This window comes from Abramis brama, assembly GCF_963993115.1.
Source record: "Abramis brama genome assembly, chromosome: 6".
In the NCBI taxonomy this organism is placed as follows: Eukaryota; Metazoa; Chordata; class Actinopteri; order Cypriniformes; family Leuciscidae; genus Abramis; species Abramis brama.
This window is the reverse complement of record NC_139968.1, coordinates 19,936,249-19,953,748: the sequence shown is the minus strand read 5'-3', so window position 1 is coordinate 19,953,748 and position 17,500 is coordinate 19,936,249. Positions and strand designations below refer to the sequence as shown.

The 17,500-nt window shown below is 40.2% G+C and overlaps 3 protein-coding genes across 7 annotated transcripts in view; all 3 read right to left on the bottom strand.

Moving 5' to 3' along the window:
* zbtb7a (zinc finger and BTB domain containing 7a) overlaps nt 1–4,760 on the bottom strand; it is a 19,805-nt gene extending 15,045 nt beyond the window's left edge. The window contains exons 1-2 of one of the 5 annotated variants that reach the window (XM_084116365.1): nt 2,509–3,530; nt 1–637 (exon numbers count right to left, since the gene is read on the bottom strand). The exon at nt 1–637 is cut by the window's left edge and continues 1,357 nt beyond it. Coding sequence is in view for 1 of the 5 variants with exons in the window: in XM_084116366.1 (XP_083972492.1) it covers nt 4,457–4,465 (9 nt within the window). In the remaining 4 variants the exon portion in view is untranslated. Of the gene's footprint in view, nt 638–2,329; nt 2,437–2,508; nt 3,531–3,672; nt 3,834–4,456 lie in introns of those variants that run through there. The other 4 variants (XM_084116366.1, XM_084116367.1, XM_084116368.1 and 1 more) reach the window with 4 other exon arrangements.
* Nucleotides 4,761–4,845: 85 nt separating this feature from the next.
* map2k2a (mitogen-activated protein kinase kinase 2a) lies at nt 4,846–14,431 on the bottom strand. Its single transcript, XM_084116900.1, has 11 exons — nt 13,885–14,431; nt 13,581–13,791; nt 13,344–13,490; nt 12,997–13,074; nt 9,571–9,622; nt 8,488–8,612; nt 8,081–8,294; nt 7,820–7,884; nt 7,629–7,690; nt 6,709–6,754; nt 4,846–6,326 (listed from the first exon to the last, which is right to left on the bottom strand). The coding sequence occupies exons 1-11, from the start codon at nt 13,965–13,967 to the stop codon at nt 6,216–6,218; spliced, it is 1,194 nt and encodes a 397-aa protein (XP_083973026.1). The 5' UTR covers nt 13,968–14,431; the 3' UTR covers nt 4,846–6,215.
* Nucleotides 14,432–16,055: 1,624 nt separating this feature from the next.
* pias4a (protein inhibitor of activated STAT, 4a) overlaps nt 16,056–17,500 on the bottom strand; it is a 10,558-nt gene continuing 9,113 nt past the window's right edge. Inside the window, exon 11 of the mRNA XM_084116676.1 lies at nt 16,056–17,500. This exon is cut by the window's right edge and continues 1,368 nt beyond it. The gene's annotated coding sequence lies outside the window, so the exon portion shown is untranslated.

Genomic DNA, 17,500 nt, shown 5'->3' with positions numbered 1-17,500 from the left:
GAAACCTTTATAGACACAAAATTACCTCCCTCTTTTCAAAACCAATCATGAGATCAATAAAAGTTTTGGTACAGGCAAACTATGTTCTTTTTATAGTTCTTTCAAATAGAATGAAAGCACACAGCAAAAGGTAGAGCAGATATGGCAAGAGACCCAACTTTGAATGCAACAACGTGCCTACGATCTTTCTAGACCAGCAGCAGCTTTGTTAGAAGATCAAGCCCATGTGTGAAAATGCCACGACGCCCCCTCAGTTTGACCAAACTTTTCCAGGCCTAACTCCCTGCATCTGTCTCTGAGCTGCCCACAACTTCTGAGTCTTTTGGACAATCTGTGGCCGAGCCAGGAAACAAGGAAAGAGCATGCAAACCAACACGTGAAACAGAAACTAAATTGACTAATGGCGGCAGCACTACTCCAGCCCTTCCAGTGCCCTTGCGCTGAGGCCGTAGCTCGTGTCTCAAGCTTTCTGCTGCTGCGGCAGCCTGGCCGGTTGGGCGGAAGAAGACTTCCTGCGTGACTCTGGTGATGGTGTAACAGAACCCGCTCTGTTATCAGATGACCAGCTCTCCCAGACACTGCACTGCACTCTCCACCACCAGTCTACCACAGCTTCCACTTCCCTCTTCTGCCTCTGCTGAGAAGGCAAAAAGAAATGACAACCCACCCAGGATTTCTTTTTCAGCTCTACATCACAGCATATCTCTGAACAATACCACTAAGGTAAGTATGTCAAGGACTCCTCCATCTGCTGGAGGTCGAGCTCCACAATAGAGAATGGGGGCGAGAGCATAAACTTACAGCAATTGGATTCCACTTTACTGTCAAGAAAACCAAGAAGAAGGCCTCACTCGTGTCGACAGACTCTCAGCAGATAAGGACAAGTGGAAGAAGGCCCTTTAAAGAGCGCAATGAGAGAATAATGAGATGAGCTCTCTGATTACCGATAGTAATGCTAGCTTGCATCAGCCCATCTCCCAGCATCAGTCTTTAATTCGATCACTTCAAAAATGCTTTACAAATGTACACTGTCCCCCAAACGTAATAAAACTAAACCTTATCCAGAAAGCCAATTCAAAGTGTCTTCAAAATGCTGAAGGATTACTTCAGCATGAACTATACTTTTAGGTCAAACAGTAGTTGCTGGTAACTTCTACCGCCTTTCAGCCCTCAGTCCTGCACTGCTCAAGGACACAGAAACAGATGCTTTATGTCCTCACAACAGACCACGATTTTACTTAACTTTTCTAGAGGATTGTGTAAATAAAACTAAGGATTGTGCAAATAAAATTTGTATTTCATAAGCATTCTAAAGCTAGTCAAATGTTTCATACAAGCAAGTGCATAAAATCTTAATATTTGATGAGAATCTAGCACTTGAAACTTTAAATGCACACAAAAGTAAAACAAAACTAATATTTAGTCAGTTATTTAAAAAAACTGAACTTCCACATATATTAAAAGACATACTGAAATGAACACAGCAACACATTAAGTTAAATCAAAAAAGAAAATACTGCTTGATGTGGGTTGCATGAAGTTCACACATGCCTTACCTGTCATAAATGCTGACCTGAAACGACCCTGTCAGGTAATTTAACTATATGCAGTGCTAACTGGATTATGGTGGGTTAGAATCTCTTTGCCTCTTAAACAAGCAAAAGACAATAAAGAACGGCCTCACCCCTGTGAGACAAGGAGCCTTGTCTGTGCATTATTCAGGCACTGGGCGTCATCTGTGAATAAAAATACCCCTTGTGTCCTCCCTGTACCCGCACTAGTGAAAACAAGTTGAGCAAGTATGGGATGGAAATGATCTGCATACATTTTTGAATAAAAAAAGAGAGCGAAAGAGACTGCAGCTTCCTGCAACGCCTTTGAGTCCAGGATAAACATGCAGTTTACTGAATGGACAAGTCATGAGACCCTGCTAAAGACCCTTACCAAGGGAGTAGATGTTGATGTGCATTATGGCACAGTTATAAAAAGAATAAGGGAGCAGAGAAGCCTACAAGGGACCTGCCAAGAGGAGAGGAAAAACTTTCCAAGGTTCTTAGAGATCTCATTGAGCAGGATGTCTTTGATGTGAATTTAGGTTTATTTAAAATAGTTTCACAATCCACCAGAGATGCCATTGTCAAACCCACAGTCATCAACCAATGGTGACCAAAACGTAAATAAAACCAATTTGCATCTGCTAGAAAATATTTTCTATATTAAATTACAATTTGAACCGTCAGATAAAAAGATAAGAATCAAAACAAAGACAGTTCAGTCAGAAAGTACTTGGAAAGTGAAACTCGCAGCACAGAAGCTTACCAAGTCATACCTTAACACAGAAGGCCTCCGTTTTTCATCTCTATGCCATCTGCAAGTGGGTCAAGCGCTCTGAACTTAATCAAGCCAAGTCCCTTCTCTTTCCCCTTTTAAGATTCCATTATTTCTCTTCTAGCTTGCCTTTCCCGTCTCAGACACCAGAGAGAGTGAGAGTGCATTTGGAGCTCTTACCGGCCGGCAGGAATTGTTTCCCTGTGGGTCAGCTCCGTCTCCCTCTGCCTGCCTGCCTGCCTCTGTGCCTGGGCAGGGCTCTGCTCTGGAGAAACTGCAGACAGGAAACTTCCGAGTGGCCCTAGTTACATAGGCAAGCCCTTGCCTGATCCCACACAGTCAGACACCTACTAACTCCCCCACTCTATTTTCAGCCCACTGCTCTAGCTTCACTTCCCCCTCTGTGATTGGCTTGCCTGCTTCTCAATCACCACACCTCCCCACTAGGATAGGCTACTGGCTGTTCCCTTTCCTGTATGGCCAAAGGCAAGGCACTCTGGGAAGCACAGTCCTTAAGTATGACTTCACCTGCTTCTAGGCCAGTGCTACGAACTACAATTCCCAAACAGTCTGCTCTTGCCACCCCCACATCTCAGAGCTTGCTTCAACGTAAGCATTCAGAGCTGAATTATACACTACCGTGTGTTGCTAGCAGGATGCCAGGTATTAAAAGTACAGACCAGCCAACAAGCAGTGCCAAGCTCTGTACGTATGAAAAAAGACAAAGGGATCCAGACACAACTCAGTGGAACTCCAGCACAATAAACTGATATTGTCACACTACACCATCCAAAATATTTTGCATTCTTAACCCAGTGGAGACTTTTTTAAACCTAAAATATTCTATCACAGCTATAACCAGTGAAAACTGGAAATCAAGGCTGAAAGATAAATTCCAAAGGTGTATGCATGAGTTTTGTTTCTGAATGAATGACAAGGAGGATAAAAAAATTGGACCCTAGTGCGTAACACCGTACCTTGTCCTATGGAATTATTTTTGGTTCCTTCCTACAACCTTCTCTGCTCGTCTAACCTCCGACAAACACACCCCTTAAGTGCTGCCTCAAACAACAACAAAAAAAAGTTAACAACTGTGAGAATAGAAAAAAACTTTATTAAAGCAACGCCAGTGAACTGAAGGTGTACTAAAGCAGTTATTTTGAAGACCAAAGAAAAAGGATAAATAATTCCTCACTGGCACAGGAGCCCCCTCCTACCCCCCACACACATACTCTCTCTCCTCTCGGTCCCCCTCCCTCATTCCTTCCTCCTCAGCCTTGCTCCCTTCGGTCGATAGGCCCTGGGCAGACGACACGGGGGACAAGCAGGGGGAAACGAGCTCACCTGTGATGGCCGTGGCGGTGCTTGTTATGGGTTAGCTCTTCCCTCCTCTGTGGAGCTCTCTCTCTCTTAGCTGTCCCTGCCGTTTAAAGCTCTGTATGCGCTAACCAAGCACCAGCAGATCAACTCAATTCCCTTCCTGGTTTCTGGAGGGCAAAAAGGTCCCTCCCTTTCTCTCTCTCTCGCTCTCCCTCTCTCTTAAAGAAACAGCATTCCCCCATGCTGCTCTCCTCTGCTACTCTCTGGGGAATACAGTAAAAGGCTGTTATCATGCCATAGTGGCCACCATCACTCATGACATTAACACACCGGTAGAGTTCACAAGGATGTCACTGGTAAAACCGGCCTGTATTTGTACAAAGTTGTTTGCTGGGGTGTTGCACATGTACTTTGGATGAGTGTGCGCGCCAAAATAATGAGAGTTAACCGTCCTTTTTTCTCCCCTGTGTGTGTGAATGCAGTCGCACCCACCCATCCCGTTGCCTGAGGTCATAGCGTCCCACCCCAGAACAAGCCATGGCACATTCCAGGACACTCAGGGTCTGCCAGCAGTTCCCCCCCGCAACACATATACACACACCCTCCACTGTTTCAAACTAATACAGCTCACAGAGTGTACCTACTCTCAAGGGGTCGTCGGATAGAAGTGACACTTCTCTGCTACACCTTTTTGACACCTCTTCTCCCATTATATTTAACAACCGAACTTTTCAATTTGAACAGTAATTTAATTTAATTTAAAAAAAGTACTCAAACACCTAAACGCGCACTGGGATTCCATACTTACCAAAAGCATGCTGAGAGAAGCGATAAGTGCAGTCGACCAGCGGGACAGACATGGATTATCCTCCACCACTTAGAGACTCCACCACTTAAGAGACTCGTTCGCTGGTTTACCTGCTGCTGGACTGAGTTACTCAAAAACAGGAGGAGTAGTATATGACCTCTCTGAGAGTGACTGTACAATTGAGGACTCTCCCGTAAAACAGGGAGTGGACGCAGAAGAGTGTAATTGTGTATGACACCGAGTTGCTTAAATGCTGGAGTATTAAGTAGGAGACGAGCATGATGAACTAACACACACCAGCCATAGAGGGCAGTGTAATAGGGACACTTAAACTTGATTCAATGTTAAAAAAGAAACAGCGAAGAAGACTGACAACAACTACAGCAGGATAATCATTCACAAATAAGTTTTATTTTTATATTAGAACTGTATTCAACACTTTCCAAATGGTAATAAAATGACTTATATACTCTTCTTTAAACTAGTCAAAAAAAAATATTATTTTTAAGACTGAAATCAGTACCATTTGTACTGTACATATATTTTTATACACGCAAGCGTGGTGGTGCATTCACTTGGTCTGAGCTAAATGCCAGTGTGTGAATAATACAGTTTCAATGTTACTGAAAAGTACTAGAGAGAGAGAGAAAAACAGAAACACAAAGCTATTTAGAGCAAGTGGGCTTTAGCCACACTTCACAATGCCCATCTGTAACACCCGTGTATTTATAAGACCTACTAATACGGCAATATCTGCTGAGGATCATTTGATCTGCATAGCACTGTACATGGTGGCCTGAGACTTTACTTTGCACTTTATATACCACTGAAGAACAGACTATGAGTGTACCTGTTGTGGTCTTAGTTGGAGTAGGGCTCATGGAAAAGCACTGTAAAGTTAGGTGCAAGCCCAGTTGTACTCAAAACTTGAAATCAAAAGAAAGAAATTTTAAGTTTTATATATTAAAAAAAAAACATTGAAGCATAAGTTATAAACAATAAATCTTCCCAAATATACCCTTCTGAAGATCATTTTAAGTTGAAAAATAAAGCAAGATTTGAGAAAACCGTTCAAGCACTGGTGACAAAGATGAGTCAAACAAGACTTAAACTTACTGTAGAAAGACACGATGAAACCATTTTAAGGGCCAATGTTGAGCAGATTAAAAAGCACTGCTGCCTGCAATGCACGAGATAAACACCTGTACAAATGCGCTTGGGCATCTTGCATTTTTAATAATCACCTTTGTAATAAACCAACCTGTATGATCCACAGTAGCCCTATTTTCTTTCTTTAGATGCAAACAGCAGTTGATTCATAATTAATTTTTTGCCATTGAACCATGCTATCAATTTTAACAGTGTAACACAAACTGTCAATGAATATCACTTGAGCAACAAAATAATATAATGACTTAATAAACAGTCCATGAAAAGAAAAGAAAAAACAAAACTAATGAAACTGCTGTTGATTTTTACCATTTTGGAAACATTCCTGAATAATCTGGTCGTTAAAAATACAGCCACTCTACTTAAGTGACTCTAATCTCCATATTCATTCAAAAGTGTTCCAACACCAGAGGCTCTTAAAAAACAATGTCCCCAGAACACACTGCAGCGGAAGGGAAGAGCAAGCAGAGAAAGAGTGCACAAAATAGTGTGTCGGAGGCTTACAAGCATACAGGCCTGTGAGGGCAGAGAGGAAAGAAGTAAAGCGGAGGATGAGGATGGCATGGGTGCCTACGCTGTGAGCCAGCGTTCATTCAGCGCTATGAGTAGGTGTGCTGGGCTGGTGAAGGCCCATGGTTTTACACAACCATCCAGCAAAATCCACCTCCTCAACCTCGGCCCGCTTGATGAATGTGTGGCCCTGCAATTGAACATCACATGATCAATTACACCATAAGCAGTTTCTGGTGACAAGCATTTTATTTTCAATAGATCCTGCCTCAGTATACTTCTACAAGTACTGTTTTCTGTAATGCAGTCTTTGGCAAAACATCATGATATTGATGTTACGAGTACCAACAGGCAATACGGTAATGAGTGGGAGGGGGGAACATTTCAAATTCATGTCGTAACTAGTGCTAATCGTGGCCAAATTTTACAAACACACATTACTGGATGTGTGTCCGGTCACTCCAAAGAGTTCTCAAGTCCTTCTCAAACCATGTTATTGCACTTTACAGATGATAAAAATTAAAATTTTTACTTCTTAATTTTACGGCTACCATATAGGCAAATGTACGTACCATTAGCATCTTGAGGTCAGCTCTGTCAGCAGGGTTCTTAATGAGGCTGTGAAATACACACACACAAAACAAATAAATAAGATAAAACTAAAAATCCCAAATCAACAAAACATTAGACCAGAAATCTGTAGAGATGTGTTAGGGTTTTTAAGCGAAAAACAAGTCTCCTCTTGTTTGTGTCTTTTTGCCTTTCTTTGATAGGACAGCAAGTAGTTTTACAATTACCATTTCTAATCCAGATTTTTTTGCATTGTCATGCTACCATCTTAACCTGCCAGTGTGAGTAATACAATTTTTGAAGGACTAAATAGACTAAATAGCCAACTCTTTGTTTTGGAGCAAGAGCAAAACACTGGGGTAAATTGCTGTCAGATAAACGTGCGCACATGCTTGACGAAGCTAAGGTAAATTTACATTATCTAGATATGTTTGTCCGACTTCGCAAAAACTAAATGATTTCAGATATGATTTCAGTCGGACTAAAGTGTTTGCATGAAATGAGGAAAAATCATTGCTTCAGTCGAACTGAACTTTTAAAGTAAATGCAACAAGATTGACAAGAAATTACTGGAGGAAGTAGGTGTGGGATTGGGAACAATGCAGTCCAGGTTCAAACTTGCGTTGTACAATGGCAGGGGTTACCAATCCTGCTCCTGGAGGTCCACAATACTGCAGAGTTTATCTCCAATCCTAATTAAACACACCTAAACCAGCTAATAAATGTCTTCAGAATTACTAGAAGGTTCCAGGCAAGTGTGTTAGGGAAGGTTGGAGCTAAACTCAGCAGGAAATTGGACACACCTGTACTACGGCCCTTTTAATGTTTTGCAACCGTGCCATAGTTTAGATGCCACTTTGTTCAACAATGATGACAAATTAGTCTTTGCGGGTTTGTACAATAAAACCACACAGGCGCTCACCATTTTGTCACAAACTCCTCAAAGTCCATGGTGAAGACGCCATGGGGCAGCTTGGGTGGTGGCTGCAGATGAAGAGACAGGTGGGGAGCAGAAAATTGTTGATATTGAAGTGAAACTGCTACATAAAAATACTATAAAAGGCAAAAATAAGCACAAAGGAAGCAAGTTGCATGCTAAGCAAATCCTCTGACCTCATTGACAATGTAGTCCAGTAGCTCAAATATAGCCATGGCTGGCCTGCTGTCCAATCCGTGTCCTGGGGGAAAACAATTTGCAAGGCTTGACTAAAAACACGTATATTACGCAGACTTTGGCAACCCAAAAATGTCATGCTAGGCGACTAAAACATTTCTTTAATTATCCAATGGATAGTAAATTGTATCTGATAGTATGGATCTACCTCACTTTCCTAAATTTTCAAAAATGTTCGGAGAAATTAAAAACAGTCTTACCGCTAACCGGTCGTCCTGGAGGCCTTGGTCTCGGGGACATGCTGTGGCCTTCTGCCCCACCTGCGTCCAGCACTGGCCGGCCAAATATGGCCTCCAGTTCCTTGGCATCGGGAGGGGGGATGGGGTAGCGTCCAATAGCCAGCTCAACCAGCGATAGGCCCATGCTCCACACGTCTGACTGAACCGAATAGTGCGTGCCCTGGAGTCTCTCCGGCTGTCAAGGCAGAGAGCAGAGCAAGTCAAGGCTCTACTAGGGTGGGGCACCACACCCTGCAGGTGGCCAGGAGGAGTGGGCTAAAACCTGGCAGCAACTTCCTCCTCTCCACATGGAAGAATCCTGGGCACCGGCTCAGGGCTTGGAATGAGAAGGGCTGGGGGTTGGGGTGGGAAGAGGGAGGGTGACTCACCGACATGTAGGACCGTGTTCCAACGAAGGAGTTGGCCATGGAGTCGATGAGCTGGCCACTCACGCCAAAGTCGCACAGTTTGATCTCACCGCGCGAGTTCACCAGGATGTTGGAGGGCTTAACGTCTGTAGGGACCAGAGAGAGAGACCAAGTAAGATGGAGGGCTGGGGTCCAAATCCCAGCGGCACCACCTGGCTTTTCATCCCCGTTCAAACACCCTTTCTCCAGCACGCCCAGCAAAAACATTTTGCAAGATGCTCTGCATACTGCAAAGCAAACTCTTGACAACACAGTCACAGCAGAAAGGACAGGCATGCAAGCCACTTTCTACCTCCCTCCTCTTAAACACAGGGCAAGAGGAGCAAATAACAGTGTGGACATGCAACGATTCCGCACATGACGGGCCCTCCTTCAGCCCTAACACCCACTAGGAGTGGAAAGAGGGGTGAGAGGGGGAGAGGAAAAAGAAGGGAGGGGGGTGCAGGGTGCGGCTGCCATGTAATCACATCCAAGAGGCTGTAATTACCGGCTGGGCTCCGCGACAGCTCCTTGCAAGCAGGCAAACGCTCCCTGCCACAACAGCACAACTATAGGCCTGACCCTCCGTCTAACCCTTCAAACCCAGTGTGGCTCCTCCAGACCCTCATACAACCTGATAGAGAAACTGATACTTTGCATCTTCAGACATAGTATTATTGTTCAAATGTTGGTTGCGCCACACTTGGGAGACATTGAATATATTTCTACGCTAACTGGTGATCTACTTGGAATAAAATGTGCCTATGTAGTGATAAAAAAATTATAATTTTAGAAGACTGACATTTAGATCATAAAAGGGAATTTTATAAACTTCTGCAATAATTTTGCTTTGTTTAATCTCATTTTAGCAGTTGGGTGAAGGTCTCTGGTTAGAGTTTTAGTAAATACCTTTGAGAAAAAGTGAGGCCTAATCTCTCTCTAGAATAATCATTTTTAAGCTTCTTATGCAATTTCAATAGCTGCATTAGGGGCTACTTCCTGCCGCCATCCAGCGCGTGTACGCACATGTACTTTTTCTAAGATATTATTAAGGAATGCGTGTACCTCTGTGCATTATTTGGTGCTTCTCCCGAAGGTATGCCAGACCTCTGAGTACCTGTGGATTGAGAGTTAAAGATAGCATCAATAGGGTTTCTCTCTCAACGGTCAATGTGCTATCCAGCTTCCTGAATTTACAGAACATGTTACATAGTCTAGTCTTTACAAACCAACTTCTGCTTTGTGATTACCGAAAGCTGAGATGCATTCGCTCACACGTGCAATAAACAGTATGGACACACACGTAAATATATCTCTACACCTTTGTTTGGTCTTCAAGCTAAAGTGTTTGGTTTTTGTCATGATCAAATGTGAAACAGAAGTTTAACCCTATTCATTTTGGATGAAAAAAAGGAGCTAAATGTGTGTTGAAAAACGTGCATGCTTTGCTGACTCTGACTTGAAAGGGAGTTTGCAAATCCGTGGGTGTGGTCACAGCTTTATTATATTGCGGTTCGGCGCGTAATAGTGCCAGACATGTTACGATGGAGGTTGTGTACCAATTTTTGGATTCTGCTTTTAGACAAACAAGAAGAGCAGGTTGCCCTCTGCACTTCTCAGGTCATGGATTCCTACAGCCGTTTCACAGCAACCTGATCATTTTAAATGTGTATTGTCTATATACATACTGCAATTACTTTGCATATGCAAAAATAAAAACAGTTACCATTAAAAAAAAAGGAAAATTGCCAATAGTGCCAATATTAAAATTATCCCTGATAATAAGACGGTAATTATTTTCACATTATGGTAGATAACCAATAAATGACAGGTATTAAAGTACAATACTATGCATCTAAATAAGATTAAAGATTTCACACACAAAAAAAAATATTCTACCAATTGTAAACTCTATAGCCAAACAGGGCACAAAGCTATTGTAGTTTCAAACCAATTAAAACCTACAGACTATGCATAATAACAAGAACATTGCTCACAGCAGATTTGATCTGAACAGCAACTGTATCTGTAATTTTTTATTAAAAGTGGCAAATTTGGGGAACATATCTAATGATAAAACGTATACCTAAAAACACCTTAACCCTTGTGTTATGTTGCGGGTCAATTTGACCCGTTTAGATTTTATAGTTGCTGGAAATACTGGTTAACCTATGTTTTTTTTCTTGATATTTTGTGACTTTTTCTCATTTATCATCATGAACATGCATGCAAAGTTTCAACATGCTGGTGTTTTTTGACATATACAAACAAAATTACTGTTCCTTTCGTGATGTTTGCGGGTCAATTTGACCCGCATATTTTAACGCTCTAAGGCAACTGTACGGACCCAAAATAATAACATTTCTTGGTTATACTTTATTTTATTTTTTTACTACCTTATGAAGCTAAAAAATTAGGTTTTCCACACTAATTTCAATACAGAAAAATATTTTGTTGGCCACAGATGGTAAAAATTACCTTTTTTTTTTTTTCAAGCTACCTGAAATAATATTAAATCTTTTTTTTTTTTTGATATTTTGTGACTTTCTTGCATTTATCTTCATGAACATGCATGCAAAGTTTCAACATGCTGGTGGTTTTTTTTTTACATATACAAACAAAATTACTATTACGTTTGTGATGTTCGCAGGTCAATTTGACCCCCATAGGCTATTCAAAAGCAACTGTACAGACACAACATAAAAACATTTATTTTATGTATCAACTGGGCATCAACTCCAGTTCTAAAGTGTAAGTGTATCTAAAAGTGCTCTAACCCAAACCAAACACACTTGAAAAAGCTAAATCATGGTGTTCAGAGTTAACTGCAAATTACAAATGAAAATCTTTGACAGACGCAGATAGTAAAATAAGCTCTCATTTATATATTCAAGATATCTGAAATATCTTGAGACTTCGACATAGACTGCAGGAAAAATGAGCTCAGATTAATTGATTAATTGTTCAGTTATGATGTTCTAAGCAAAAAAAAAAAAAAGCAAAAAAAAAATTTATATTCAAATATATATAAATATAATGTATATTCAAATTTTGTCAAAGCAAAACAGTTTTAAAAAATGGTTAAAAAACATTTTTAATAAATTATATCTTCAGATATATATTTTTTGGAATATTTGACAAATGTTGATATTAAAAGTTTACAGTTTGTATCTGAATCTTTGTTGTTTTTCATAGTGTGATTTTTGAGGAATTGTATTGAATCCAATGCGGGTCAATTTGACCCGGACCATAAGGGGAGTGCACAGAATTCCAACATAACACAAGGGTTAAAAGCTGGCTAAAAAAAGTTTGCCAACATGTTACAGCCCTCAACAAGAAGTTGGGTTCCTAAATTTATCACATTTAAAGAAAAAACATTAAAGTAGGCTTAAACATCTAGGGCTGCCCTCGACTAAAGATTTTTCTAGTCGACTATTAGTCGTTCATTTAAGCATTATTTAGTCGACTAATTGCATGTGTATATTAATAAGCCATATAAATCAAAACAATGAACCTTTAATTGCCTATAATACATAGCCTAATCAGCGAATGCATAAAGCTTGCCACAGCACACCGGCAAAAGTAATTATGAATGTGTTGTGAAACAGCAAGTAGTATGTCTAAACATCTTAATTTATTGATAATGTTTTCTGTGTTTTTTGGCTGCAGAGATTGGATGCGCCTATATGCACGTTTCATATGGATTACATAATCTGACAATATTTGTTTTCCACTTGAATTGGTTGACAGTCACTTGACATTTCTATAGAGCTTTCTATAGATATATTTATTATGTCTGTGTTAGCCAAGTATCCTATACGTTGAGTATCGGTTAATTTATGTGACACGCTGCTGTTCAGGGAGACAGGAGAAAGATCATCCTGTTTGTTTTCTGTATTTCACAAAAGCACAACTTTTTGTTGTTATTCTGAGTGTACAGAAATAAAAGTAGACACTTTGTATTACTCTTATCTGTATTTTATGTTGTTTCTGCTGTTATCAGGAAAAAATGCAAGTGATCGCGCCGGCACCTTCATGTCATGCAGAAAGCTCGCTATAGTTTAGCTTCCACACGCCACACAAACACTTGGATATGCGCCTAATAATAGCATACATTTATTTAGGTTAATGTTAGAGCGAGCGGCCATTTAAGGTTTCTACTTGCATGTTTCAAATTATAAGCCATATTTGAGGTTGATGGATGATAGGTGAACGTTTGGATTCCCTGCCAGACATACTGTAATTACCACAAGGACCCGCCGTTAACTCACGGACTGCGTGACTTGACAATTCCTGTGGAGTTTTTGTTTTTCTGCGACTAACCAATAATAAAATCTTGGTCGACTAAGCCTCTTCTAGTCGACTATTAGGGGGAGCCCTACATTTTTTTTTAATAAACTAGTCAACTTCAATAACTAATGGTCGGTTAGTATGGTTAATTTGTAATCAGCATTATCTGTAGATACAACAGAGATGGACAGTAATACTTACAGCTATGCTAACTTTGCCCAAAATTTCTTCAGGGATTCTTCTGGCTTCCTTCAGTACTTGATCCAAAGAACCACCATCCTGCGGATAAATACATGTCAGTGTGCTTAAACACTTTTGCTATAAACCAGTGGTTCTCAAACCTGCGGACCCCCCACCACTGCACATTTTGTATGTCTCCATCATCTAACACACCTGATTCAACTCATCAGCTCAACAATAGAGAGACTGCAAACCATGAATTTGGTGTGTCTGATGAAGGAAACATCAAAAATCTGCAATGGTGGGGGATCCCCAGGACATGTTTGAGAAGCACTACTATAAACCATAAACAACAACACTGGCCCCACCATGTGCTCCATGCAGATGCTGATTTCTCCATCACTGTAGAAGGCGCCGTAAAACCCTACAATGTACGGCGAGTTACACTCATGTAGAACTTGCAGCTCTCGTATAATCTGGTTCCTGATGGCTGGTTTGATTTCCAAATGAATAAGCTGAAGAAAAACACATCAAGTTTAGGCTTTGCATTAAATGCTGTGAGCAAGCTAGCAGCAGCAGGTGCATAAAGTCTGTAGATGGCTTACCTTCCTGGCCATGACCAGTCTTGAGGGTTTGTGACGGACTTTGTGAACCACTCCACCATTACCTGCGCCAAGTTCACATATGGGTTCAAAATCTTCATCTTTGAGCTCGCCCACCTGGGCTTTCTGGGTGAGGAAAGCTTCGAGACGCTTCCTCTGCTGTTCATCCAAATCCAACTCCCCTAACTTCCTCTGTAAGGCCTCTAGGTTGGCCCTAAAGACAGAAATTCAGGACCAGGTGAGACATACTGAAGTAAGCAGGAAGGTAAACCAAACAAGTGTCAAGCATAGCAGATTATATACTTACTCTGCCGCTGCATCTATGTTGGTTGACTGTCCTTCTCCTGTGGGGGTTATAATCAAGGGCACCGGTCTTCTTTTTGGTGCCATAGTTGTCTGAGTAGAGAACAAGTTTGTTTCTGCTTACATCAAATCCTTCAAATTGCTACACAAACCCTGGCAGTCGCTATAGAAGTTTCTGAGATTCGTAAGACCCTATTTCAACACCCTGTCATGCCTCCAGAAGCTGTGCCAAGTAATATGAAGGTGACAAGTAAAAGAGCGACTTCCATAGGCGCAAAAGTACACGAAATGCAGTTTATTTTAGCGAGCGCATCGCTGGAATGTCTCTTCGCTACGGCCTCTGACTCGCGAGCGCTCCCACAGACAAAAGGCGGCAAAAAACAAGTCAGGCCTGTCGTTCACATTCACAGGACCCACCGCGAAATGCTGTCCGAAATTGTTTTGATGGAGGACCCGCGAAAACACAAGTTGAAATTTCCCCCAAGAAAAAAAAGGAGGAGGAGAAGGGGGGTATAAAGTCCGGCCAGGAAGCCGCTATCCAACCAAGAGGAAGCGTTCACAAGATCTCGCGAGAACTGTGGTCAGAACACTTGACTTATCTCGAGCTTTGACAGAAGGAGTGATTATATGAGTAAGAACGACATCTGGTGGTGAACTGAAGAACTGTAACGGGTACTAAAATTCTTTATTATCCAGTTACCGCCAAAAACATGAGGCGAAACCATAGACTGTAAAAGGGCGAAACACTACAGGCAAACACAATTCTGAGATTTTGTGCTTTTTATATTTTCTTAGTGTTTTTTCAGACCAGTGGAAAGAAAAGAATTCAAAATGCACTTTTAAGTGTATCTTTTATAGCACTTTATCTATTTGCGTCTGTAGATTTCAATTACAGTACATCTCTTGAACGGCCGTTTCCTAAAAATTAATATTTCTCCTACTCCTAATCAGAAACCTCCACTTCCGCAGCACTTACATACACCAAACTTTACAGTTTTATTCCTATTTATATTCTGATTCTTTTTACAGAGGTATTACTTTGTTCATATATAATTTGCCTAAATTTATTCCTAAAAAAAAGGAATTTTCTGGCTGTTGACAGTATTTTCTGATTTATTTATGGAGTGATAAAAAGAGATAGCCTATCCAAAATCACCTCTGTACAACCTTTGAGTCTTGTGTAGAAAAACAAATTTAAACAAGTACCAAATTTCATCCAAAGTTCAGATTGTTGTTCTCCAAATGTATGCACAGTAGTGCATATTTAATTAGATACTGCCTCATTTGCACATTTAAACATTTCAGAAAAAATGTAATACAAAAAATGTTTGAAATTCAATGTAATCAACCAACTGTGGAAGTAAGGCGATATCTAGTAGTTATTTACCCTATTTACCTCAAGTGTCTTGCTGTAAACAAGTACGTTTCTTAAATATTTTAGCCCTTAGTGTCACATTTATTGCAAAATTAAATTTAGGATAACTTATCAATAAGCTATGACAACCTGTTTTTACATTTCATTAACTCCTGTTGAAAATTTTAGCAATTTTCAACTTTTTTTTAAGTTATGCAAGATTTAACGTAATTTAAGTTGAAATTACTTAAACATCCAGGTTGATTGTACTGGCAGCCCCCTTTTTTTTTTTTTACTGTGTACTATTAATTTTCTGCATTCTGAGCTTGGTCTGTAAACCCTGTTGAAACCAATAGACAAATAACTTGACAACATACCATAATTACTACAGTAAAATATATTCATATGGAATAGGCGGCATAAGAATTCTTTTCAGTCAGTGTTTCGTGTCATGCAAGTACACTAATGTGGTATCAAAGTCATCAAACCAACTGTTATTGTGGAAGAAACTGTATTATTGTGCTTTTTAATGAATAGTTAAATATATTCAATGGAGTTAAATCCAAGATTTAAAATCACTGGAAAGACAAAATTTAGATTTATTTTAAATCAGTTTAATTAATTGCACACATAATTGACAGGTGTTAGAGCTTTTACAGTTTGATTTCAGTTCAGACAGGGACAACTGATTCGCTCGTCAAATCTCATGTTGAGAACATCGTAGAGAAGGTCACTGATTTACATTTTCCTCAAATTTTTAGAGTAGCCAATAACAAAGTACTTGTGCCAGCCCACTGGAGCAACTGGACGCAATTCAAAACTTGATAAAATATTATTGTTTTTTATTGGCTTTTAATATGAACATATAAAAAGACACAAACAAATCAGTTACATCAAGAACTGCAAGCCACTGCCCATGCTGTCTTAAGCACTGTAACAAGAGGGGATGCCTCCATTCCCAAAAAAAAAAAACATTTCAACCTCACCTGGCTACACAGAGGACGTCTCCACCTCTGAGCTGGAAATATATTTTGTCATCAATCACCATCCATTTATATCTTAATTATAAGCAAATGTACATTTATCCACATTTCTCTAATAGATTGATCTAGGTCTCTAAAAATGGAAGTCTATTCAAGAGGTTCCTTACCTTAAAAGTGTGGTCAAATTTAGGGGAACATACTACATTACGGTCTTATTACGTGAAACTGTCAACTGCAGCACTGACTATTCTTTTTTAAATCTAAAGAAAAGGGAAAAAAGTTGGGCGTATCATGAAAAGATGAAGGAAGACCATGTCGACTCAAAGGCAAACCTAAAATTACAAGCAATTTGAACCTTCCTGGCAATATTCTTCTGTTGAGACATTCCCAAGCACAGATAGGATACAGTACTGAGTATTCAAGTCAGAATTCAGGATTAGTTGGAAACAAAAACCTTTAAAATGGCCACTACTGAGCTTAGTGCAGTGATTTTCTATGGAATCTTGGAGGACAAAAAAAAAAAAAAAAAAGTCCTTTCGCTATTTATCAATATTCGTTTATGTAATGAAAGTACATCTGAATTTCCAGATCAGAGATCTGACTGATTTACATGACCTGAAGGTAATGCTGGAACCTGGTTCGAGAGTCAAGTCAAGACTGAGAAGAAAATGTAAAGACAAGTAGAACTAACACGTCATCCCTGAGTCCTCCTCAACAGATCAGCCGCCTGGATGTGCCATTTGTTTGGTCGTTTAGCGCAAGTTCTCTTTCTTTCGAGGTTTAGGTCAAGTCTGTATAGTCCAGACTAAGCGCCCTTATGTTCGGCAAGTGGCTAATATTGCGCATACACCAGCAGGCCGTGAGAGGACACAGCGTTATAAGCAACATGCTGGAAACTTGTGAAATTGCTGCGAAATGTCTCAAAATGCACAAACGCAATTCAAATAAAAGAGGCAAAAACTGTTAAATCAATAAATACTCATTCTGGCAACAAATGAAGGAACATTTAAGAACCGCGCATGTCTCCAAGTCCACAAAACGCTACGCAAATTTGAACACCTCCACAGCCGGTTGAAATGAACACACACACAACCTCCATACAATGGGCTCAAACAAATCAGCCATTAGTTTAAAATGAAAAAAAAAGGGAAAACTGTAAAGTGGTGTGAACTGAAAAGATCAGGTTTTAAAATAAATTTAAGGTATCATGCCAATAACATCTGCTCCCCTGCTAGATAAACCTAGTATACTACAGTCATGTCTAGAAGAAAAAGAAAACAACG

Bases quoted from the DNA above. Each gene is read 5' to 3' on its own strand.
- map2k2a (XM_084116900.1), bottom strand. From the start codon at position 13,967: ATGGCACCAAAAAGAAGACCGGTGCCCTTGATTATAACCCCCACAGGA. The intron at 8,613-9,570 runs GTACACGCATTC...TGGTCCCTACAG, and splicing joins GCACCAAATAATGCACAGAG to ACGTTAAGCCCTCCAACATC. The intron at 6,755-7,628 runs GTGAGCGCCTGT...TGTATTTCACAG, and splicing joins GAGGAGTTTGTGACAAAATG to CCTCATTAAGAACCCTGCTG.